The 25051-nt window shown below is 41.3% G+C and overlaps 1 protein-coding gene across 2 annotated transcripts in view; it reads left to right on the top strand.

Moving 5' to 3' along the window:
- The window catches only part of CDC40 (cell division cycle 40), a 1050785-nt gene that overhangs the window by 722553 nt on the left and 303181 nt on the right, over window positions 1–25051 (top strand). For both annotated transcript variants that reach the window (XM_044066713.1, XR_006364212.1), the window contains exon 11: window positions 15546–15661. In XM_044066713.1, coding sequence (XP_043922648.1) covers window positions 15546–15661 — 116 coding nt within the window. The remainder of the gene's footprint in view (window positions 1–15545; window positions 15662–25051) is intronic.

The following is a 25051-nucleotide window of genomic DNA, read 5'->3' as shown; positions in this document are numbered from 1 at the left end:
ATATATAATGAATCTACAGGGAACCCCTCGGGAATAGATTGTACTCCTGTAGAAGTTTGGAAGCTAGTAGGGAAAAAAACGGAAAGATCTGGAAGGTTTTGTTTAGCAGTATTTAAGGGGAGGAGAAGTACCAACATCCTGGAAAAAGCAGTGGTATCTGTAGTACCTAAAGTGGGTAAAGATCCATCAGATTCAGCTTCATACAGGCCCATTACAATACTAAACCATGATTATAAAGTGTTCATGTCTATAATGGCTAAAAGAATGGCAAAAGTAGTGCTAAAATTAATATATATGGATCAGTGTGGTTTTGTGGAAGGGAGGCAAACATTTGACAACATCAACAGAACATTAATGATCTAGAGGAAAGCAGAATGCAAGAAAACACCACTGTTGGTGATTGGTCTTGATGCAGAGAAATCATTTGACAGAGTAAGCTGGGATTTTTTTTTGAGTAGGGCAATGGAAGCATGTGTATTCCCTGATACAATAACAAGATTGATTAGGAAGATATGAGGGACTGGAGCAAAAAGTGGGAGGGTAACTGATAAATTTTGTATGAATAGAGAAACCAGGTAGCCTTCTTTCCCCTTTCCTATTTGCTTAATATTTAGAGCCTTTGACACAGAAAATAAGGACTCATAAATTCAAGGGTATAATTGCTATAGTAATTGAGAATATTGGCTTTGTTTGCAGATGATATTTTGTACCTGTTAAAACCGGGAAAGGACGCCTCTGTGTTGTGGAACATTTTGAGACCGTTTCAAGTCTTTCTTGGGGTATAAAATTAATGAAGATAAAATAAAGGCTGTAGCTATAAACTATGCAGCCAGACATAAATCAGTTCAGCAATGCCCATATTTATGGGGATATGATAAAATGAAGTATTTGAGTATGGATTAAAAAGGTTTTTGTTATGACAGCTAAGGATTTGTGGGAAGAGACTAAAAAAAGATAATGGAGAAACTGAGAAACTGCAAGCTCTTGTTGTCTATGGATGTTGGATAGCAAGATATAAGCAGTGAAAATATTTATATGTTTTAGTTTTATATACGGTCAGGCATATTTTTATCAACCAGAGGTAAGTTGTGGACAGTAATAGAGTGGAAAGAATTTATCTAGGAGAAGAATAGGGTAAGGGTCAAGTGAGATAAGTAGAGTCTTCCAATAGAGCAAGGTGACTTAGAACTACCTGATTTGAAGGGATAGTTTAGAGCTGCACAATTCATGCTGATGTACGTGACACAGTCAGAAAGCTGTTAATCAAAATGGAGAAGGAAGATGATGAAACGGAGGAATTTAAGAAACAAGGAGAGAGTGGTATTTTGGATGCTTGTTCTTAAATAACAGCTATACAGAATATACAGTTATGTAGAATATTATATTCAGAAAGTAGCAGAAAGTATTCTAAGAACTAAACCAACACGAGAATGGAAAATGGAGGTTTTGCTGATAGGAATGACTGCAGTTAGGCAAGAGAGGGCTGGAATTTACTGAAGAAAACTAACAAAGGAGCCAAGGCACTGGGAGCAAATATCTAGAGAGGTAAATGTAATGGGAAGAGGTCATGAAGACATTTGGATCGCAGGTTAGAGACTGCCTTTCCTATCATCAGTACAGGCAAAGGGAAGGTGATAGTGATAGGGGAAACCTAAGTAAACTACATTCTCATTTAAGAGTTTTTAGTTGAATCTAGAGCAGAATATACTGTTAAAAAGAGATAATTAGTAGGACATAGAAAATATTGCATGATAACAGTAGGAATCAATCAGAGGAGGTTAGAAAAGATTGGGAAGAAATATTGGATAAACAATTCAGAAGGAAACAATGGGATGACATCAGTATGTCTCCCAAAAATGCAATAAAGTCAAGAAAATTTAGGATTTTTGCTTGGAAGTGTTTGCATAGGTATTTTTATAGGCCAAGCAGACTACAAAGAATTTTTCCTCAGTTGTATGTGTAATGGGGATGAAAGACATAACTGGGAACATACGTTTTGGGGAGTACAATGGGTTGGCAGACTTTAAAAATTGTCTACAGAGTACTCTGCCTAACATACAAAGCTATGTCAAACCCAGAGCTGTTGGACATGCTCTACTTAAAGAAATCCCAATCCCTCCGAGCTACACGCTCTAGGGACCTAAACCTTGTCACCACAATAAACAGAACATGCTGGAGGGATAGATTCCTGTCCCAGAGACTTCCATACTCGGGAACAGACTACCTATCTATGTCAAACAGAGCTCCTCATTAGCACTCTTCAAGAAAAATCTTGATGATTGGATGGGAAATGGGAAATTCACCCCAGAGATCACTTCTGTGGCTCTGCTCGACAGGGTCACAGCAAAATAATTTTCTTGGGTGGTGAAAGCCAGGGTGCATTTTTTAGCTAGGCTTATATAGGCCCTAGGGCCAATAGCTTAGTACCAACCTATAAACTCTGTCAGAAATATTTGTTGAACAAATGGGTGCAACTAAGGAAATTATTTTTTTTTGAGCTGGGATACAGAATCTGAATTGCTGAGGCTTAGTGTAAGGCCTTATTAATTACTCTGATGGATGCCAAAAAAGCAGTGATTAGAAAATGGAGATTGAGGTGTAAACTAACTGTATGTGAAGTACTGAATATTGTAATAAAAGAGAAAAGAATGGAAAGTGGGATCTTTAGAAAAGGGTAGGAGCAAATTCTGTAAAAAAATAAAAATTGGAACTTTTGGAAACAGTACATTGCAGAATAATGTTTTGGAGGAAAAGTAAGGTTTAAGGGAAGGCAGGAATTGATCAGTTTATGTAATGTTGGATTGATGATAATTATACAAAAGAATGTATATAATGTTTGTAACTGGGAACATATTAATATTTTTTATATAAATGTATGCTTATCTGTGTCCTGTCCTGTCCTGGAAAACATACTTTACTGGCTGACTGAAAACATTTCCTATGAAACTATCCTTCTGGGTGATATCAGCATAGACTGGTCAATGCTTATGTTTGACCCCCCCCCATCCAACATAGTTATAAATCTCCGTGGGTTCAGACAACTTATCAGATCCCCTACTCGTATTAACAAAGCTACTGGTACCATTACCATCCTTGACTGGATCCTCACTAACAACTTTTATCTCTACCATAACCCTTTCCGGACTCCATTAGTGACCACCTTCCCATTCACATCCAAAGATACTCTATCCCAATACCCAAGTCCCAGTTCTACAGAGACTGATGTAAACTGTCTTCTTTCAATGCTGACTCGTTTAACTCTACTCTTACATCCATTAATTGGTCCTTCCTTCACCACCTTCCACTCAGCGAAGCCATAGACGCATTTAACCAAATCTTCCTCAATGTCTTAGACTCAGTTGCCCCGAAGAAAAATTAGGATTAAAGCCAACCCATGCACCTTGGTTATCCAGAGAGACACGCTCCCTCATGCACAAAAGAGACATTATTTGGAAAGCCTGGCAGAAAACCAAATCCTCAACCCTACTACAAAGCTACAAAGAGCTTAGAAACCTCACTAAAAACACGTGCATTAAGATAAGAAAAACTTCTATAATTCAGCTCAACCGAATCACCTCTCCAACTCTAAAATGTTCTGGTCCACCATAAATAAAATTCTACACCCCAGCAACCCCTCTACCCCAAACCCCTTTCCTAACAACTCACCTCTTGAGAAAGCAACCCTCTTGAATAGCTACTTCATAGATGCCATCCAAAAACTAACTCTCACTGAACAAAACACATGTTCATCCCACTCTACCTCCCCCAACTCTACAAAAAGTAATAAGACCTCTTTTTCCCTTAAACCTCTTCCCACTTCCTATATCAAATCTCTTCTCCACAAAATTAAACCTTGTTCCCCATCAGCTAACAAGCTGTCCCCTCTCTTCCTAGAGAGCTAGCAGCTGACTCCATTGCTTTGCCCATCTCTATCCTAATTTATAGATCATTTCAAGAAAACACAATTCCTAACATTTGGAAGTCCTTCTTTACCATACCACTGCACAAAGGCGGTAACTCCACACACCCCTCTTACTTCCGCCCAATAGCCATCTCATCTCCTCTTTCAAAAATTCTAGAAAAGTGTCCACACAACTCCTTAACTACCTTATACAGGATAACCTCTTAACCCCCACACAACACGGTTCCCGGCCCAACCACAGTACTGCTACTGCCCTCCTTTTTTTCACGCAGACTGTTGCACAGGCCAGAGAGAATAACCAACTTATATCCTGTCTCTTTCCTGATCTATCCAAAGCTTTTGATACATTATCCCATACTAAATTTCCTTCAAAACTAACTGATCTTAACCTCTCTCCTGCCACAGTGCAGTGGTTCTCCAACTACCTCTCTAATAGACTACAGTCTGTCCGATGGCTTACTTCATGTTCCCCTTTCCTACCTATAAATAAAGGAGTTCCACAGGGTTCCATCGTAGCCCTTCTATTCAATATCGTTACCAGCAACCTTTATTCTGCCTGCAACCACTGTACTCTTATCCAGTATGCTGATGACTCAACACTCATCACATCCCCAGATAACTTGTCTCAGCTCCTTCCCCTTACATAAGATACCTTCAATTCCATTGCAAAGTGGCTCAACGAAATCCAGCTTATCCTAAACCCTAAGGAAACTAAACTTTTACTCTTCCTTCCTAATGCGCACTCGGTGCATAAAGCCACCTTCTCCATCTTCTCTGTCGATAATAGGGTCTATATTAGAACATCGAAGTTTCAAAACTTCGAATGTTCTAATATCGACCCCTATTCAGCGAAAGGTGAAAATATCGAAGCTACAGAAAAACTAATTTTTTTCCTAGGGAAAGAATTTGGTTGTCCGTTTCTGTTGCTTCAGTATTTTCAGCGCTGTGGTGGAAAGTTACTGGTCAGGTTCAGGTAAGTGTGCGATTGAGCGTGGGTTAGGTTAGTTAGGGTGTGGGTTAGATATGTGTGCGATTGTGTGGATGTGAGGGTTAGGGCGGGGTAGGTGAGTTAGGGCGTGGCTGAGGTGAGTGTGCCATAGTGAACGGACCTTAGGGTTAGGGTTTGGGTTAAGGTAAGTGGATAGTTAGTGGTGTATGTATAGTTTAGTGTAGGGTTAGGTGTAAGATTTTAGGTGTATGTGTGTGGATTGCTGTTTGTTTGACGTGCTTGTGTTGTGTGTATGTGTTTTGGAACAGCAATTTTTTTTCCCTAGGAAAAAATTCTGTTCTGTATGTTTGATGTTTTCAGCTTTCGCTGAATAGGGGTTGATATTAGAACATTCGAAGTTTTGAAACTTCGATGTTCTAATATAGACCATGTTAATACTATCATCACAACAGATCCCAATACATAACTCCTTGGCACCATAATAGATGACCAGGTTAAATTTGACCACCATGTCCACCAGACCATAAAGTGACCCATCAAAAGTTAGGACTATTATATCACAAAAGAAAATTCCTTACTCCTGAAACTAAGCTATCCCTAGCAAGAGCATTCCTTCTACCTGGCATTCTCTATGCTGCTCCCATTCTTATAAACCTTCAGACCACTTTAATCACCCAACTAGAGCAAGCCTTTAATAAAATCACAAAATTTGGCACTTACCAACCCTACAGATCTCACCATTGTATTTCATTAAAACAACTCCATTGGCCTGAATACCGCAATCAACTACTTTTAGCACAACTTCAAATCACTCACTCCATCGTCTACAAACCCATAGCCTGCCCCTCCCTCTCAACACTAGTCTTATTCTCTACCCCCACCAGACCTCTCAGAAGGTCCGATCAACAATTGCTTGTCATTCATAAGCCTAACAAAAACATAGATAAATCTCTATATTACCACAATGTCTCCTTAGCCTGGAATAAACTTCCTTCTAACGTTAGAAGCATCTCTAACAGTAACCAGTTCAAAAAGCAACTAAAACTACTTTCTTAATTCATGGATCTGTCCATGTCAGGAACCTGCCCAAAACCTTCACCCCTTCCCAACCTTATCTGTCTACCCACCTGTCTGTACAGTTCTTCTAGTCTTCCCTTACTCTTCCTTCTCAGATATAGTCTCTACTTAGTGATATTCACATCCTATCTTCCCTGTATATACAGTGTATTTAGATACAATGTAAGTTGAGCTTCATACTACTGCACTATACTAGTGCTAAATCTCCAATTGTACTTTCACTTGGGCTACTTCTTCCTACACAGTCCTCTGATTACTGAGACTTAATCATAATTTTACACTGCACACAGTCTAGAGATGTTTTTGCCAGATGTAAATTGATGCTGTATTCACACAGTGATGCCTACTACCTGTTAATTGTAAACTCAAAACTGCGACTACTATGTATTGTTTTTAAGATGATATGTTTTTTATTGTACTTATTGTAAATATATGTATTGGAGCTTTTCTCCTTGGGTGTCTACTGAAAATGGGCTTCTGGCTCAGCTGGACTAACCCATTTAACAAATGTCAAATAAATAAATACATTCAGTAAAGATGTTAAAAAAAGATCAGTACCAGTATTATTTTTACAGTGTGGGAAAGGAAAGTGATATGAATCAGTGCAATGAGTATCAGTGTTCCATTGTGGCCATCTGAAGATGCAGAAAGGAGAAATTCTTGAAGCTAACTTTATTCTCGCAAAAGAAAATCCTGCTAACATGTTTTCAATCCCTTTAGTTTTTATATACAGGACAGACATATATATTTTTTGTCAATCAGAGGAATTGTTGTGGACAATAAGTAAGTAATAAAGAGTTGAATGAATTTATCTAGATTGGGAAGAAGGCAAGAGTTAAGTGGGATAAGCGTATCCTCCCAATAGAACAGGGGACTTTTAGAGTTATCCGATTTGATTGGGCATTTTAGAGCTACACAGTTAAGGCTCATGTACATAATACATGTAGAAGATTATAATTCAAAGTGGAAAGGGATGATTATGTATTGGAGAGTTCTAGAAATAAGGAAAAATAAGAAGGATTTTGGATGCAGATCCTTAAGGAGAATAATAACAGCCATGCAGAATATTATATTCATAAAGTAGCAGAAAGTATTCTAAGAACTAAGCTAACAAAAGAGAGTTTTGCCAATAGGGATGACTGTAAGTAATGGTCTGAATTTTCAGGAAAAAGCTGTCAAAGGAACCAAGGTATCCGGAGCAAATAAATGGAGAGGAAAAGGTAACGGAGTGGGATGATGCCAAATAGAAGTTTGGACTGCAGGTTAGAGACTGCCTTCCATACCAGGGATTGATAACTGATTAAGGCAAAGAGAAAGGGGTAGGGGAGTCCTGAGTGAAAGACCTAGTCTGGTACAACTTTTACTTGAATCTAGAACAGAAGCTGCTGTTACAAAAGGGACAATTAGTAGGGCGTGTACAATATTTTATGATAACTATATAATCAATTGGAGGAATTTTGAACAGATTGGGAAGAGAGACTGGAAAGCTACTTTCAGAGAAACTATGGGAGGACATATGTATGGCTCCCATGTTACAACAAAGTCCAGAAGTTTTAAGACTTCATAGAATTTTTCCTCAGGTAGATAACCAAATGTTGGAGGTGTGATGGGGAAGAAAGAGGTAACTTGGAACTTGTGATGTCCTTTCATATCACTGTTGCATTATTCCTTACAATAGGGATCTCCTGCCTAGGCAGTCCAATGTCCAGTCAGTACACCAAAGCCTTAGGTAGTTATAGTGATGCTGTACATCACAGGTATGCTACCCGCACATGACATAGGGCATAAAGGTAACCTCAGAACTTCTTTGTCATCAGTTCAAATGCAATCTTCGATCGTCGGTCTGAACGCTCTTTCATCTGCTGGTTGCCAAGCCGTTTTCGGATAAGTGCCCCTTTGGGGTTTTTCCTCTTTTCTTATTTTATTTGTTATTGGTTTACATGTCATCCAGAAAGGGGAAATGCTAGTATGGGAGATAGATTCCCCATAAGGACCATCACAAGCAGTGTTTGTTTTGCTTAGGTGGTTCTCGTGACCAAATGTCTTGTTCTATTTTTCAGGTGTTTGTCCTGAAAACTTCACATAATTTTCTCTCCTGTCCTTTTTGGCTATTTACCTAGAGAATCAGTGTCTTACGTTGTTCGCTCCAGGTAATATGGCCAAATTATCCCAGCCTGAGGGTCATATGTCCATGAAGAAGGCCAAAAAGTTTGGTCAGATTCTTCAGCTGTACCACCTCGACTGGACATATCTCTTGAGCCTGTTGAAAGTCTAGAGAACTGCCCAGATTTTCAGTCTGATTCCTTTGCCACGACTGTTTGGCAGGCAGGCATGGACCCGGTTTTTGCATGTCTTGGAGACTCTGCAGTTGTCCGTTTCATATGTTCAGGGGGAACCGCAGCTAATTACATCCAAAGGACCTAAGGGTGTTCCGCAAATCCTTGTTAGAGAGGAGATTCCCACTATGCTTATTAAGTGTAGGCAAGGGTCTGAGCTGCCTACGATAATTAGGGCTGACTTCCCTTTGAAAAAGAAACAGAAAACTAAGCATATTTCTCCTGCTCCTAGGGATCCTCAGCATACATGGCAGGATTTTGCACAGGGTTTGCTTAATGCCTTTGTGGCTTTGAAGCCCCCTCAGGGGGTCTTTGTTCCTGGTCCCCCTAGGTCTTCTACTCCACTTAAGAGGACTAGGGAGTAGGTTTCTTCTGATGAGGAAGTAAATTCAGATGAGGAATCTTTGGCCTATTCCTCCCAGATTCCCTCTCCCTTGGATTATAGTTCAGAGGAAGAGGATTCTATTAGTCCTGATTCTCCTTTTGAAGAGATTTCCTTTGGGGATACTGTTTCCTGTATGATGGAGTTTTTAAGCATGACTGTACTCAGATTTAGGGTATTCAAAAGAGGTGTTATCAACTTCTTCAGATGGGGTCTCACAAGCCGTCTGCTGTTCCCCCCTGTTCTTGTGCCTTGTTGGATACCTTTTATGCAGCTTCTCAGGCTCCTGAATCCCAGCCCCTGCTCCTAAAAAGCCTGATAGGTTTTATAAGGTACCTCATGATTGTAAATTTCTTTAAAAGTGTCCATCACCTGACCTTCAGTTATTTCAGTCTCTTCTGATAAGCCGTTTAAGCTTTTGGGTTCATATTATATGATCGAAAGCTAGAAATAGTGAACAATCTATAATCGAACCCAAAATGCACGAAACCACAAAATGTCGAAGGAACATATCGGCGAATGATCCCCCTCCGAAAAAAAAGAATATACAGACAACAAAAAGTGGGGTGCTTCGTTCCTCCCACCTTAAATATACCAACTCCGAGATTGCACCACAGTGAAGAAAACAGCAAAGTCCGGAGTACCGCCCAGCGAAGTTTTTCCCTGGGAAAAAATTCGCTGAGCCGTTCCTTCGTTATTCTGTGGTTTTGTGCATTTAGTTTCGACAAATGAGCGTTCACTATTTCTAGCGTTCGATCACGTAATAGGAACCCTAAGCTTTTACCTTTTACTAAGCTGCACTTTTCTGACAGGGGTAGCAGAACCATGAAAAGGTTAGGTAAGAAAGTGTATACTGCTGCTACTCTGGCCTTCAGTGCTGTAAATTACCAGACCCATATGACCAGGTATATTTTGACCCTTCTCTTTCAGGCTTTTCAAGTTATTTCAGATATTCCTGATTCTGAGAGGAAGACTTGGGCCTTTTTCTTTAAGGTCCTCTTGAAGAATTACCCTACCCAAGCCTGCCTTTGTCTGTAGAGACAGTATTGCCCTCCTCTCAGTGGTAAAAAGGGTGCTAGAAGGGCTCCTTCTGCTAAGTATACTCAAACTCCTACAGCTCAGAAGCCTACTTTTCCAGGCAAGCCAGGTTATGTTTGACTGTCTTCTTCCCTCCCACCTAAGCCAAGTTCCTTTATCTCTTCATCATTCCCAGTCTCTTCCAAATTGGTTACAGATCACTCAGCATTCTTGGGTTATATCCATCATTTGTCAGGGGTATTATATGGTTTGTAAATCCCATCCCCCTCTTTTTGGGCATTAAAGCCCTTCCCTCTCTTTTTGGGCATTCCTCATCCTCCTAAGGAACAGCTGCCCTTTTTTTTCGGATATTCTTCAGAGCCTTTTGTCTCAAGGAACCATTCAAGCAGTTTCAACTCACAAAAGGGGAAGAGATTTTATTCCAGAATATTTCTGGTTTCCAATACCCATTCTGCATCTTTCCCAGCTCAACACCTTTTTGAAGGTTCTTTCTTTTCGAATTTTATCCCTTCAAACCTAGTTTCTTCTTCTTCTTCCTCAGGCTTTCCTAGTCTCTCTGGATCTCAAGGATGCCTATCTCCATATCCCTATTCATTCCCTTGTCAGGAAATTTTACTTTTCTCTGTTGCTTCCTTGCATTTTAAGTTCTCTGCTTTGCCCCTTGGCTTCCATACTGTCCCAAGGGTCTTCATTAAATGCCTCACTCCTGTGATTACTTTCTGTAAGATGAGGAGAATTCAGATCTTTCCTTATCTGGATGACCTGTTTATTCAGGCTTCCTCTTCAGAGATTTTGCTTCAGCATCTTCACTGTACTGTTTGTCTTCTGCAAAGCCTAGGGTTTACAGTGAACTCCCAAAACTTCTTTCTGGCTCCTTCACAGGATCATGTTTTTCTCATTTGCAGGCTCCAGACAATTCCAGTGCTGGCATCCTTGCCTCCTTCCAAGGCTTTGATTCTTATTGCATTCTTTCAATCCCTTCTTCTTCTTCTGGCTCCATTACAGCCAGAGAGTTTCTAAGGGCTCCGGGCTGCTTGACTTCCACCATTCCTATGCTTCCTATGGCTAGACTTCATATGAGAAAGTTACAGTGGTTCCTAAAGTCAGTCTGGCTGCAACATTCTCATCCTTTAGACTTTCCAATTCCTCTTCTGTCATGTGTCAAGCTAGAGTTTCATTTGTGGATTTGTCAGCTGTCCCCTCAACCCATTACTTCCTTTTCAGCCTCCAGTCCCTGCTTAGGAACTCTCTTCAGACATCTCAGATGTAGAGTGGGGAGCTTCCTTCAGTCATCTGAAGGATCAGGGCCTTTGGCATCTTTGTCAAAGGAAGGACCATATCAATATCAAAGTGATAAGAGCTCTTCTCCTGGCTTTTCACGCCTTCCATTCTCTTTTCCCATCAGGGCCCTTCAAAATCTTCACAGGCAAAACCACAGTGATATGGTACATCACCAAGCAAGGGGGACATGGTCTTATCTCTTGTGCAGACTAGCTCTTAACGTTTGGGACCTAGCTGTCCAGTATCAGGTGACTCTTCAGACTGTATGTATTATTTCAGATCAGAATATTCTGGTCTACTGTCTGAGCAGGTCCATAACACAGACTCAAGAGTGGATGCTTCGCAGAGATGTGTTTCTGGACGTTGTCCACCAGTTGGTTATTCCTCTGATGGATCTTTTTGCCTCCCCTCTGAACAGACCGCTTCCTCTCTTTTGCACCAGAGTCCCATGTCCTCTGGCTTGGAATGTGGATGCCCTGTCTTTTTTCCTGGAAGGGGATGTTTCTTTATGCCTTCCTGTCCCTTCCTCTTATACCAAGGGTTTTGTTAAAGATGGAACACGATGCTCCCAAAATCTTGTTGGTGATTCCCTTATGGCCCAGACAGCATTGGTTCCCTCTTCTTCTGCATTTAGCTAGGGGCAGTCATCACATGTTACCTCAGAGTGGACCTGCACAAGACAAGGGGTCTCTCATCCATCCCCACTTGTCCACTGTTCTACTGATGCTGTGGGTAGTAGGATTTTGATTCCTTTTAGGCACCTTCTTTCTGAAGATGTGCTTCTGGTTCTGCAGGAGGCCAGAAAACCCACTAGCAGGCAATCTTATTTGTCCAAATGAAAGAGATTTTCTTTTTGGTGTCTTGCTTGGAACCTGGATCCACTTTCTGTGAAAGTTCGTTTGGTTCTCTGTTTGTGTGGGTTGCTCAATGCTGGGTTGGCATAATCTTCTGCTAAAGCCCACTTGTCACCCAAGTCTAATTGTCTACCTTTGACTCCTCCTTTGGCTTCTAGATTTGAGGTGAAACAATTCCTTAAAGGTGTCCTTCATATTAGGACCCCCAGGAAGCATATTCCTCCTTCCTGGGACCTTAATTTTGTCTTGGAAAAATTGACTTGGGCTCCTTTTGAGCTTGCAGCTCCAGCTTCTTTCCAGTATTGTTCTTGGAAGACTTTTCTTTTGGCCCTTACCTCAGCCAGATGGGTGTCTGAGCTGCAGGCCGTTACGGCTGTTCCTCCTTTTTTAGTCTTTCATAGCTACAGGGTGTCTCTTTGTACTTAATCCTTAAACCAGTCTAATCATTTGCCTACTTTTTTCTCTTCTCTGCAGTTTGCTAATGGGAAGGTTCTTCACACCTTGGATTTGCATAGGCAATACTAAAGCCATTCATAAATCTGAACATTTTTTGTTTCCTTTCATCTTAGGTCTTTGGGTTTGGCTGTTTCTAATCAAACTATTTCTTCATGAATGTCTAAGCCATTTCCTTTTGTTACTCTTTTCATGGAAAAAGCCTTTCCTCTTGTTAAAGCTCATTGTACCAGGGCTGTGGCTTCTTCTGGTACTTTTTCAAAGGATTAGATACCAGCTCCATCCTTGAGGCAGTCACTTGAACTTCAGTGCATACTTTTACCATGCACTATAAGTTAGATGTGGTTTCCAGGGATACAGCCTGATTTGCCATTTGCCAGGAGTATCCTGCATGGCTTTCTTGAAGTCTGTGCTGGACCTTCATTGTTCTCCTACCTTTCCTTCTGAGCTTTTGGACTCTCCCTGCTGTAAGGAATACTGCAACAGTGATATGGAAGAGCATAGTACAGTTTGTATAATCTTACCATAACAGTAGATCTTTCTCATCACTGTTGCAGTATTCGCTCCCTCCCTCCTCCCTCTGTTTTCATATTCCTCTCCTCTCCTTGGACTGTTGTTTCTCCTGGGGTTTTTCAGTTCTGAGGAAGGTACATCCATACATCACCTTTATGCCCTACGCCATGCATGTGGAGCATGTGTGTGACATAAAATGTCTCTATTACAACCTAAGGCTTTGGTATACTGGCCGGACATCGAGCTGCTCTATGCAGGGGATGCCTACATTTAGAAATGCTACAGCAGTGAAGAGAAGGACATCTATTGTTATGGTAAGATTTTACACAACTGTACTTTTTAGGAATATAATGAGTTGACAGAGTTTAAAAATTCTGTACTGCGTACACCATCAGAAATATTGAGGAAACAAATTACTGTAACTAAGGAAATGATTCTTTAGCTGAGACACTGGATCTGAATTGCCTAGACATAGTTAGGCCGTATTAAGTTTAATTCTTTTGGCTGCCTAAAAAAAGCAACTATTGGAAAATCAAAATCTAAACCAGCTGTGTTTGAAGTATTGAAAATTGTAAAAGAGATTTAAAAAAATGGAAGTGGAATCTTTAGAAAAGAGAATACGTGGAATTTGTGGAGACAGTACATACAGAATAATGCTGAGAGGAAGGAGAAGTGAAGTTTAAGGGAAGGCAGGAATTGAGCAATTTATGTAACGCTGGACTGAATGACGGTTGTTATAAAGAAAGCAAGAAAACATGTATGCAATGTTTAATGCATTTAAATGAAAAAAATGTTAATATGGTTTCTTTTCTATGAACAAAAATGTAGAACACAGCACCACAGCAAACCGATAAAAGCAGATGGCAAAGAGCAGTGTAAAATCCAAATAGAGTTTTATTCAAACACAGGTGAGGGCTTTCATGATAAAATTGCTTCTTCAGGCCATGTTTTACCATGGTTTCTTTTCTGTTAATGTATGTGTGCTTATATCTTCAGTGATAGTGCCCAGCCTAGGGATTGCTGGAGGGGACGATTCCCGTATGCAGCCTTAGGCCCCTACTGACTCGCCAAATGGAGAGCAGACACTGGTCACACTTCCTGGAAGGCAATTCCATTCACTTTGACTTCAAGGACCACATCTGTTACATCCTCCCCTATAACAGGGGAGGGCATGGGTTTGCATCTATATTCCACTTCTCTAGGTGAAGAAGATCCCTTGCGAGGTATGCCTCTAGTGGTCATACTGGAGGTTGTGTAGACATCACCATCCATGTTATATAGCCAAGGTAGTCTCACAGCTGGCTTGCTTCTGGTCAGAGTATGATTTTTGCACTCTGGACAGAGGTCTCTTTCTCTCCATGCCTCTCCCTGGGACGAGCAGATCTCTAGCACAGAGTAAGGATGGCCACACTGTTGCCTTTCCCAAGGCCCTGGAGATCAGATCCTCAGCATCAGTCATTTTCTTTATGTAAGAGACACCATTAGGGAATCTGTCTTACCCCAGGACCAGGCCCAGTCCATGCCATCTCCATGCAGCCTCTTGCAGGTGCATTGTTGCCATACACCCAGCCCATGCCTTACGTATGTCCTAACCCATCCCCATCAGCTGTGCATGAGCCTACCCAAGTTAGGCTTGTGGTTCAGAGATTTCTCCTTCTTGCGTCCTTGGGAAGGAGATCCTGAAGCCTGTATCTCTGACACGGAAAAGGACAGTGAAGACTTCCCCTGCTAACAGCTCTTCACCAGATTACGAAGCTTAGGACTTCTCCAATAGATTTATTAAGTTCATCTTGGTCTGGCCTGCAGCCCTCCTTCCCTCACAACCCTAAAATTCCTAAATGTGCATCTGGGGAAGGAAACAGAAGGAGCCTTGTGTTATCCCCACCTTCTGCCCCTCAAGCAAATGTAATGTAGCTCTATCTGAGAGTTGCTATTTCAGTAACTATCATCTTGTTCTTGTATTGCAGCTGATGTTCTTTCTACATCAGAGGAGTGTACCATGACCATTGTGGTACTAAAATTTACTGTAAGAAGTTACGCCAGTGGGAAAATAGATGCGTCTTTAACACTTTACTGATCTAGAAAAAAAAAAGTCTAGATTGTTAATGTACATTTCTAAAATCCATGAGGAGAATAGACTGATAAGGGTGGCAGATAATATCTGAAGGGATCACACTTCTGCTCCCCAGAGATTTCAGTAACATAAGTCTTGCATAAAAAAGCCTATAGTTTATAAGATACAGATGAAACTTACTGCCACTTAATAGAATGAAGTGATCTCCCTTGCCTGTTTTTCAGATGGTAAGGTGCAACAAAACCATAGAGCATCCATCCATTCATTCATGGCCTGACATTAAATTGGTTTTGAAGAATATTGAAGAACTGATGCTGTTTTGCATGGTGTTAGAATACTACTATAACTAGTACTGGAAACACTGTGGGTGAAAACAAGGCATAGTATGGAAGCTTGGCTTAAAATAGTGAAGTATTATTTGGCAGGGAAATGAAGAATACTTTAGAGCAGTTAATCTCCGAGGAAACAGCATGTGCTAGAAATCTTATGAGCCTCCATCAAACTACAAAGTCCTTGCCTCCTCAGAGAGGCTGGTCACACCTTTTGAATCTGAGTGTGGCATGTAGTTTTACTGTTAAAGTGGATGTGTCTGTACAGAACTTTGAAAAGAATTGCCACTTTTACAGCTGAGGAGTTACTGTAAATTGTAATTTTGTTTGCTTACAGGACAGTGTATTTCAAGATTTACCAACAGGAAGGTGCCATACTGTGTCAAATTCAATCCTGATGAAGATAAACAAAATCTTTTTGTAGCTGGTATGTCTGATAAGAAGATAGTGCAGGTAATGGCTTGCATGTTTAGTATGACTTTCCTCTCTCTTTCTTTTTTTACCTGTTTATTAAGGATGTACCACAACAATTAGCTTTTCCAAATATTGAAACAGACTATTTTTAATATCCTCTTTTTTGCTTTTGTATGCTGAAAGGATAACTGTTCAGTACGTCAGCATGTACACAGTCCTGGTAGAAAATTTATATTAAAGTAGGCAGTTGCAATTAAAGAAAAAAAATATGTGAAGGTGTTGTCATGGAGCTGCTGAGAATTATGAGCTTCTTGATATACATTCATACATTCATTGTTTCTCAAGTGGTGTTACATTATTCTTAACCAAAAAAGAAAAAAAGTACAGCAAAACAGTGGTGTAACATTTTAACACTGATGCCTCACAGTTCATCGTTCTCCAGATTGATATCTGGCTGGAGTGCCTTAATTGTGAGGCCTGAGTGTCCTCCTTGGGTCAGTGTTGTTTTCTATTCTTTTTTTCTTTTTTTGCTAAGTGCTGTCATTTCTTTTCATTTCTTAAAGACAGCATTTGATGAATTGGTAGTCCTACAAATGGCCCACGTGTGTGTTTGATAGCATTGTTTATGTCCTGCAGTAGACTGGCATTCCCTCCACACACTCTTTTAATACCGGAATAGCTTGTAACTCCTCTTTGAGTTGTAGTAGGATAGAGCAGGTATCAGACAGTAAGTAAATGAAAAAAAGAAAATTACACTTTGCTTTGCAGAATTTTGGCTTTAAGTAGTCCAAGGATTTTTTTCACACAATTTTTAATCCAGAGCAGAAAACACTGCACTGCTGAAACAATTTATTTTAACTGTATGAGTCATTATCCTGTGTCTTTATTTGGCCTATTATATTTGGTATGCATTAAAAAGTAGTGCCTCTTTTTTTAGAATTTGTGTTATTCTGGTACAGAAAGTGATTCCATCAGTCGTAAGAATAAGAAAATTTGTAACGGCCATAGACAACTCATAGGCATAACTTTGAGAGCCCTGCTTCTACATGTTCTTGATAAGGATCTTTACTTTAATGGATTGATAAACTGAATAAGATAAAGGTAGAGACGAAGTTTTGTTCCATGGCCTTATCTTGTAGAAATCTGACATCCCTAGGAGAACGTGACTGCAGTACAATGTAGTGCCCATTAGAGGAAGTTGGCTATAAGGAGAGACCAGCTCTACACTTGTTTTTGTGTGGATTGGCATGAATGATTACCCTTTTAGTGTGCTTTTAATTTCTCCAAATCTTTTGGGTTTCTAATACTATGATGGGAATGGATCCCATTCCTAAGCAAAAGTACGATTAAAGTTCATGAAATTAGTATTGTTTCAATCTTTGATGTCAGCCAAAAGTGCTCTTTGCAGCACCCGCAATGTGCCCAATAATGACTCCTCCTGCAATTCGTACGGGATTACATGGACCAGTAACGTATGTAAATATGATTGTAAATTCTTTTTTATAAGACCCGTTGCTCCAACTACCATTGGAACTGTTTGGGTATAGTTCTTCCACATTGCTGTCATTTCTGCCTGCAGATCCTGATATTTTATGACTGTCTCTTTCTGTACACGAGAGACTGTAGTCACTGGGTGTAGCAATTTCAATGATCAGTTCTACTTCGTCTTCTTTTCTTGGACCACTGTATCTGGTTTTCTAGCATCTGCCTTTTGAGCTGTTGGTAATGGGTGATCCCATGTGATATAAACTTGATCATTTTCTATGATGCTTTGTGGCTCATGTTCCCAGTGTTTTTCAGCCACTTCAGTACCATAATGTTTGCACAATCCCCAATGCAACAAACAGTCTTGCCACATTATTATGCATTTCATTCTACAGTCCTTCTGCCATTAGTATGTCACACCCAGCAACTAGGTGTGCGACTATTTCCAATTTGGTTTTGCAAAACCTACATTTGTGTGTTTCTCCCACATGTTCAATGGACTTTGTAAACCAACATGTACATATCTCACTGTCTTGGGCTGCCAATATTAACCTTTCATCTCTTGGTTTGAATTAGCCTCCCCTTACCATTCCTGTGTTCATTCCTGATCACATGAGGTTCTTCCAGAAGTTTTTTATATTTGCAACTATATTTATGCTTTTTCCACATTTCTTGCCTTCTCATCTGGTCCTTCACCTTATTTTCTTTCTTTTATTTTTTTGGCACATTCAGTTGGTGCCTGATTTTTATTTACTTTTGGTTTGATTTCCATACCTGCTTGACGTCGATATGCTTCTGCTAAATTAAGCAGAGAAGTCATCTTAGACTTATTCTCCTCATGTTTCAAGACTTTCACTACATTTGGGTCTTGTAAGGTCAGCAGATATGTGTGGAATCCCATGATTGCAGATCTATACATGTAATCAATTTCAAGGAGGCCCATCCCTCCTTCATAATGAGGAATATATAATCTTGGTATACACTGATTTTTATAAATCATTTGGTGAGCATGAAGCAGCCTTCTTGCTTTCCTATCTAATCTATCCAACACGTTTTGGGGCCAGTCAGTCACTCCAAAACTGTAAGTTAGGACAGGAAGAGCAAATTGGTTTATAGCCTGAATTTTGTTCCTGGATGTCAACGCTGTTTTCAGAATTAATTTAAGTCTTTTAAAGTATTCCTTGCTAAGTTTTATTTGCATTTGGTCTTGTTTTATTGTTGATCCTTCATCAATTCCCGAATATTTATAAACTCCCTCTTGCTCAAGTTCTTTTATATCACATTCTTGTCCCAAACTGATGTTTTCCTGGTGCTGCAGTTTTCCTGTTTTAAAGGTTGCTTTTGCACACTTATCAAGACCAAATGATATTCTTATATCATCTGAAAAAGTTTTGACAACCTGCAGCTGTGCTTTCAGTTCCTCATTTGATAAGCTATACAGTTTTAAGTCATCGACTAAGAGAAGATGAGAAGTCTTTAGACTTTGTTGTTTTTTAGGAACCAAATTGTAGCCATGGCCTAAGTGGTTAAGTAAACAGGTTAATGGCAAGGCAAAATAGCAATGGTGACAGAGATTCACCCTGGAATATCATCATCATCATCCCCCTTTTTCCCATTTTTTCTACATGGGGTCTCTGTGTCATGTTAACAGTCTCCAGCTTTATCAATTCAGTGCCACACTCCTGCCTTCTTCAACACTCATGCCTGACTATCGCAGATCTTCAAACAATCCATCCACCTTTTTGCTGGATGGCCTCACTTCCTTTTACCTTCCTCCTGTCTGTCCCAAATCTTCTTCACCAGATTGTCTTCTGCTTTTCTACACATGTGCCCAAGCCATCATAATCTGTTCTCTTTGATCTTTTCTGCAATTGGAGCTACTTTGGCTTCTGCTCTTATGTCCTCATTTCTTCATCTGTCCCACAGTCTGCATCCTGTCACATTTCTCAGGCACTTCATTTCCTTCCCCTCTAGCTTCTTCAACTGTTCTGCCTTTGCTGCCCAGGTTTCTGTACCATACAGTAGTACTGATCTGCGGTGGTGGTGCTGCGGTAGCATTGTCGTCTCACAGTAAGACGTTGTCCTGTTCGATTCTCAGCTAGAGCGTCTTCTGTGTGGAGACATGCGTGAATGGGCGTGCCTTCATTGAAGGTTGTGCGTCAGGCCTGGCAACTCGGCACGTAAAAATCTACTGCCAATCATTAGCGGACTGGAGTTCCGCTGTGGCGACCCCTAACCGGGAAAAGCTGAAAGACACAACAACAGTAGTACTTTTCAGCTTCTTTGGCATTCTTCTGTCATAGACTACACCTGATACTCTATGCCAGTTGTCTGTAGCCTCTCTGATTCTAGCTTTGGCCTCTTCATTCAGACTACCCTTCTCAACTCTTCCGCTCAGATACTTGAAGCTGTTTACCTGATGTTCTTCATGTTTCACTGTTGCAGTCATTACACTTGGGTTATCCTGCTGGCAGGCTACCCTCAGTCGGCCTGAATTCCAAGGTCTAGGTCCGGCGTCGGTTGCCGTCGCCTCCTCCCTGACGTTAGTGTGCCAGGGGTATAAAAGATGCAGCTGATGCCATTTTCTTCCGTCTTTCTTGCCGCACGGTGCCCGAAGCACAAGCAGTTCGTAAGTGCCGTTCGGCCGACTCCTGAGATTTTCGTGTTCGAATTTCAAATCCGAATTCTTCATTATAAGCTAAGTACCCCATTGGGGAAAACTTTTTTTCTTGCTCCAGACCGATGTCAGAAAAAGTTAATAATTGTATTTCTTGTGGGAAGCAAATACCTCATAAGGATTTTCATTCTTACTGTATTCCTTGCCTAGGCCCTGACCACGACGTTGCTTGTTGTAGGTTTTGTGCTAGATTTAACCAGCGCACTATAAAACGCCGGTACGATTTTGCTTTTCACTATTTTGGCAGAAGATTTAATTACACAATGCCGACGGACAGCCAACCGACTACCGCAATTAACAAGAAACGCAAAGAAAAAGAAAACGGACAGGCATCCGAGGTCTAAAATCGACAACAAGGCTTCTTTTAAGCCAGTCGCCAGCTCTCAGTGTGGTGCTTTTGCAGCCCCTGTCGCCCGCTACTTTGGACCCGTAGGCCGCTATAGACTCCCACATGGAGTCGCCTAGGCTGCAAGAAGCCCAAGGTATTGGACCTTCGGAAACTATTCCCTGAGATGGGTCCGGAGCTGCTGAGCAGGCATCGACTTCTGAGGGTGTTTTCAGACCTACTTAATTGTACATTAAAGCGACTCCAGCTACAAAGGCAAAGACTAAAGCATCTTTAAGGACAAAGAAACATGTATAACAGCCTCATGGTCAGGCCTCCATGTCCAAAAAACAGATTATCAAAATGGCCGAAGACTTAATTACTTTAATCAGGGGTTCCCATCCCCCCTCTTGATAAGAGGCCTAGGCAAGAGACAGAGTATGAATCTTCAGATCAGGTTTCCATTTCATCTGATTCCTCTTCTGATCAGGAATACTCTCTTCCTCCCTATGAGGATTCTGATGCTGAAGAATCTATCCCTTCAGCCTCTCCTCCTGAGGATTACTCTTTTGGGGAAACCTTGCATACCATGAGGGAACATTTCCACTGGGAGAGCCAAGATTATTCAGAATCTAAGAAAAGGCTCAGAGACTTCCTCTTACTCCCACAGCACAGGCCCCTAGCTATTCTGCCTGTGTTAGACATTGTAGATGTATTTTTAGAGTCCAATCTGACTCCTGACTCCTTACCTCCAGCTCCTGTTAAGCCGGACAGGTACTACAGGGTTCCTGACTCCTAAATTCCTTTTCAAAAATCCTACTGCTGACCCAGAAACTATTTCTCAGGGCCCCAAATGGGTCAAGGCACCCACTGCAAAAAACCCTACCCCCTCTGACATGGATTCTAGGGCATTAGACAGATGGGGAAAGAAGATTTACACCTCTGCTACCTTGGCTATAAGGGCTTTAAATTTTCAGTTTCATATGCTCAAATATCAGCAATATATTGTGTCACTGCTTAAACAGAAAATGTTGATAAATTCTGAAGGTGCAGAAAACAAAGAAATGCAGGATTTATTGCATGCAGCTGAGCAAGTTGGAAAGCATACTTTGCAATGTGGTTTTGATTCTTTGGGGGCCTCCTGCAGGGCCACTGTCATGGGTTCTGTCATTAGGAGGCATGCTTGGTTAAAGAAACAAAATCTACCAGATCAAGTTAAAGTAAAATTATTAGATGCTCCATTACAGCATGATACTTTGTTTGGTGTTAAAGCAGAAGAGGTGTTAAAGAAAATGGAGGACAAAGCTAAATCTATGCAAACAGTCAAGGATTTCTTACAGGTACAGCCTCCAAGATTTAGCAGACCCTGGCCTACAAACAATTGGTCCTTTCCAGTGTTAGACAGACCACAAAGGGGCAGATACAGATGCCCAAGAGGCAAATCCCAGCCCCAAGGTGCATACAGGTCTAAACAATGGGGTGCTTCTACCTCCAAAAGTGGAGAAGAAAAATCACAGCCTTACAGGAAACAGTCCCAGTGACTTCCCCCTGCCAGTGCCAAGCACTTGTCTTCTGGCAGCACCTTTAGGGGGAAAACTAACACTTTTTTCTCAAAATTGGCACATAACCCAGGACAAATGGGTCTTAGACAGTGTCACAGGGCTACAAGTTTCACTTCCATACAATGCCAAGAGCAAACGGTTGGCCAGACCTACCAAAAAACCAATGGGCAGAGGCACAAAAACAAGTCTCATCCCTCATGGAGATGAGGGCCATTCAACAAGTACCAGAACAAGAGCAGGGACAAGGATTTTATTCAAGACTGCTCTTGGTACCCAGAAAGGACAAAGCGTGGAGACTGATACTGGACCTATCTATTCTAAACACATATCTGGATATACCAAAATTCAAGATGTTGACCTTACAGCAGCTTCTGCCCATGCTGGGCAAGAACGCTTGGCTTGTGACTTTAGACCTAAAAGAGGCATACCTGCATGTCCCAATCAGACAAACATACAGAAGATACCTCAGATTCAAAGCTGGCTCAATGCACTACCAATTCTCTGCACTGCCCTTTGGCTTATCTACTGCACCCAGGGTCTTCACAAAGTGCCTGGCACCAGTAATTGCATTCTGCAGACAAAGGGGAATACAAATATTTCCTTACTTGGACGACTGCTTTATACAAGCACAGAACAATGACATTCTACTACAGCATCTGGTGTTTGTAAAGAGATTACTACCATGCCTAGGGTACACAGTCAACAAACAGAAATCAAAACTAGTACCCTCTCAAGAGATAATATTCCTGGGTGCAAGCTTAAATACAACTGCCCAGATGGGTTATCTCACGCCAGACAAACAAAGGCAACTGACTACCTATTTCAAACTGTTGGCAACAAAGGCCCAGTTATCTGCAAGAAAAATTCTGCAGGCTTTGGGCTTCATGGCATCCTGCATTCTACTAATTCCATATGCAAGACTGAATATGAGGAAACTTCAATGGTACCTAAAAAGTGTTTGGACTCAGCATTGCCACAGCCTGGAAACAATAATTACTCTCATTCCCTGCCTGCAACAGGAGTTCCGATGGTGGGCGAAGATTTGTCACCAGAACAAGGGACAGCCATTCACCTTACCCCCAGCCAGGCAGACATTGACAAGAGATGCATCAGATTATGCCTGGGGGGCACACATGGCAGGAAGATGTATTCAATGCACATGGTCCACCAAACAAATGCATTTACATGTCATTCAAAAAGAGATGCTAGCTGTTCAGAATGCCCTGACAGCCCTCAAGGACCTACTTCATCCTGGACAACTACTGATAAAGACAGACAATACCACGGTCATGTGGTATATAAACAAGCAGGGAGGCACTCATTCTTATCCCCTGTGCAGACTAGCCATGACTTTGTGGGACACAGCATTGACTTACCGGGTACATCTGCAGGCACAATTCCTGCCAGGAAAGATAAATACTCTGGCAGACGAACTAAGCAGACACCTCATGGATCCCCATGCTCCCCATGAGTGGAAATTGGATCCACAAGTCTTCAACATGATAACAAGGAAATGGGGATGCCCGGACATAGACCTATTTCCCTCTCCTCACAACTGCCAACTAAAGAAATCCTGCGCAAGGACTTATCACAGACAAGCATGGAAAGTGGATGCCCTATCTTTCAGATGGAAAAACTTAACAGTGTATGCCTTTCCTCCACTGCCTCTCCTCCCCAAGGTACTCCTAAAGGTCAGACAAGAGAAGCCAAAAATGATACTGATTGCCCCAGACTGGCCCTGCCAGTACTGGTATCCAATCCTAAAGAACTTGTCTCAATGCCCAGCCTGGACCTTACCTCAAATACCTCACCTACTGTCCCAACAAAACAATCATATCCTGCACAGCCAACTCAAGACCTTAAATCTGGCAGCATGGCGGATAATGTCATACAAAACACACCTCTCACTAAAGCCGTGATGGATGTCATTTTGGAGACCAGGAGGCCAAGTACTAGAAAATCTTATGCTGGAAAATGGAAGAGATTCTGTGCCTGGAACCAGGCACAAGGAATTGACACAGCAGTCCCAAATATTCCTCAGATTTTGCAATACTTAACTGAGATGTTGGACAAAGGCCTATCCTTTTCATCAATTAAAATTCATGCCTCTGCCATTTTGGCTCATATTACAATACAGAGCCACCAATCTTTTCTCATCCTTTGTTAAGGCAATACCTCAGAGGAGCCAGAAACATAAGGCCTCCAAGGAGTTCACCAATACCTGCATGGAACCTCAATTATGTTTTGGAAAAACTCACTCTGCCCCCTTTTGAGCCAGCCGCTTCAGCTGATATAACGTTTTTATCTTGGAAAACAGCTCTACTCCTAGCAATAACCTCTGCAAGACGAGTCTTACAGCTACAAGCATTTATGGCTGTGGAACCTTTTATCATTTTTTATCCAGACAGGGTTTCTCTGAGGACAAACCCGACATTTATGCCTAAGGTAGTGTCCAGTGTGGCCCTTAACCAAACTAAGAAGGACGCCGCAGGAGCACCAATAAACAATTTCTCTTCAGGTCTATTGACTATAATAATCCAAGGTAGATCGAACAGTTGCAATAAAAAACAGTACTTTTATTGTCAAAATTAACCGTCACGAACCACGATACCAAACAAAATCACAGCAGTTTTAGTTAAGCACTTTCCCCTGGCTACAATACCAGGCTTCGTCAGAACACCTTTACAAAGCACTATCATTTACATCTCTACTCTAAATCCAGGGCAGGCTTTGCCACTGCAGTTCTGCAGGGCCTCATAGCCGCTCCTAATGCTGTTTAGCTCCAACCTCCCAACCATAGCTTTGGGATTCAACCCAAGTGTAATGACTGCAGCAGTGAAACACGAAGAACATAGTACAGTTGTGTACCCTTACCATAAATGTAGATGTTAGAGTGTATTCACTGTTGCAGTCCAGGTTACCCACCCACCATCCCACTTTTCTTTTTGCTGGAACTTAGCTGCACTTCTCTAATCTATACAACCTATGTGGTGTATTTGCTTGTAGATGAAGGTATAGTACGTTTTGGTGCATGCATGTTTTATTGTCATATTTTCAGCCTTCCCTTTTGGGGGCACCTGACATCTGGGGCAAACAAAAACTGAAGAAAATAGTGTCGGCTGCATCTTTTATACCCCTGGCGCACTGACGTCAGGGAGGAGGTGACAGCAACCGATGCCGGACCTAGACTTTGGAATTCAGGCCGAATGAGGGTAGCCTGCAGCAGGATAACCCAAGTGTAATGACTGCAACAGTGAATACACTCTAACATCTGCATTATGGTAAGTGTACACAACTGTACTTTCTATTATCTTCCCTTCTGTTTCTATTCTCAGCTTCTGATTTCCCCAATTTGCTGCCTCTGTGCTTAGTTTCATCCC

The sequence above is a fragment of the Protopterus annectens genome, chromosome 1.part0 (assembly GCF_019279795.1).
Source record: "Protopterus annectens isolate FY-2018-M chromosome 1.part0, PAN1.0, whole genome shotgun sequence".
Lineage (NCBI taxonomy): Eukaryota > Metazoa > Chordata > Ceratodontiformes > Protopteridae > Protopterus > Protopterus annectens.
The sequence above is the reverse complement of the archived record's forward strand: the minus strand, read 5'-3'. Positions and strand labels throughout refer to the sequence as shown.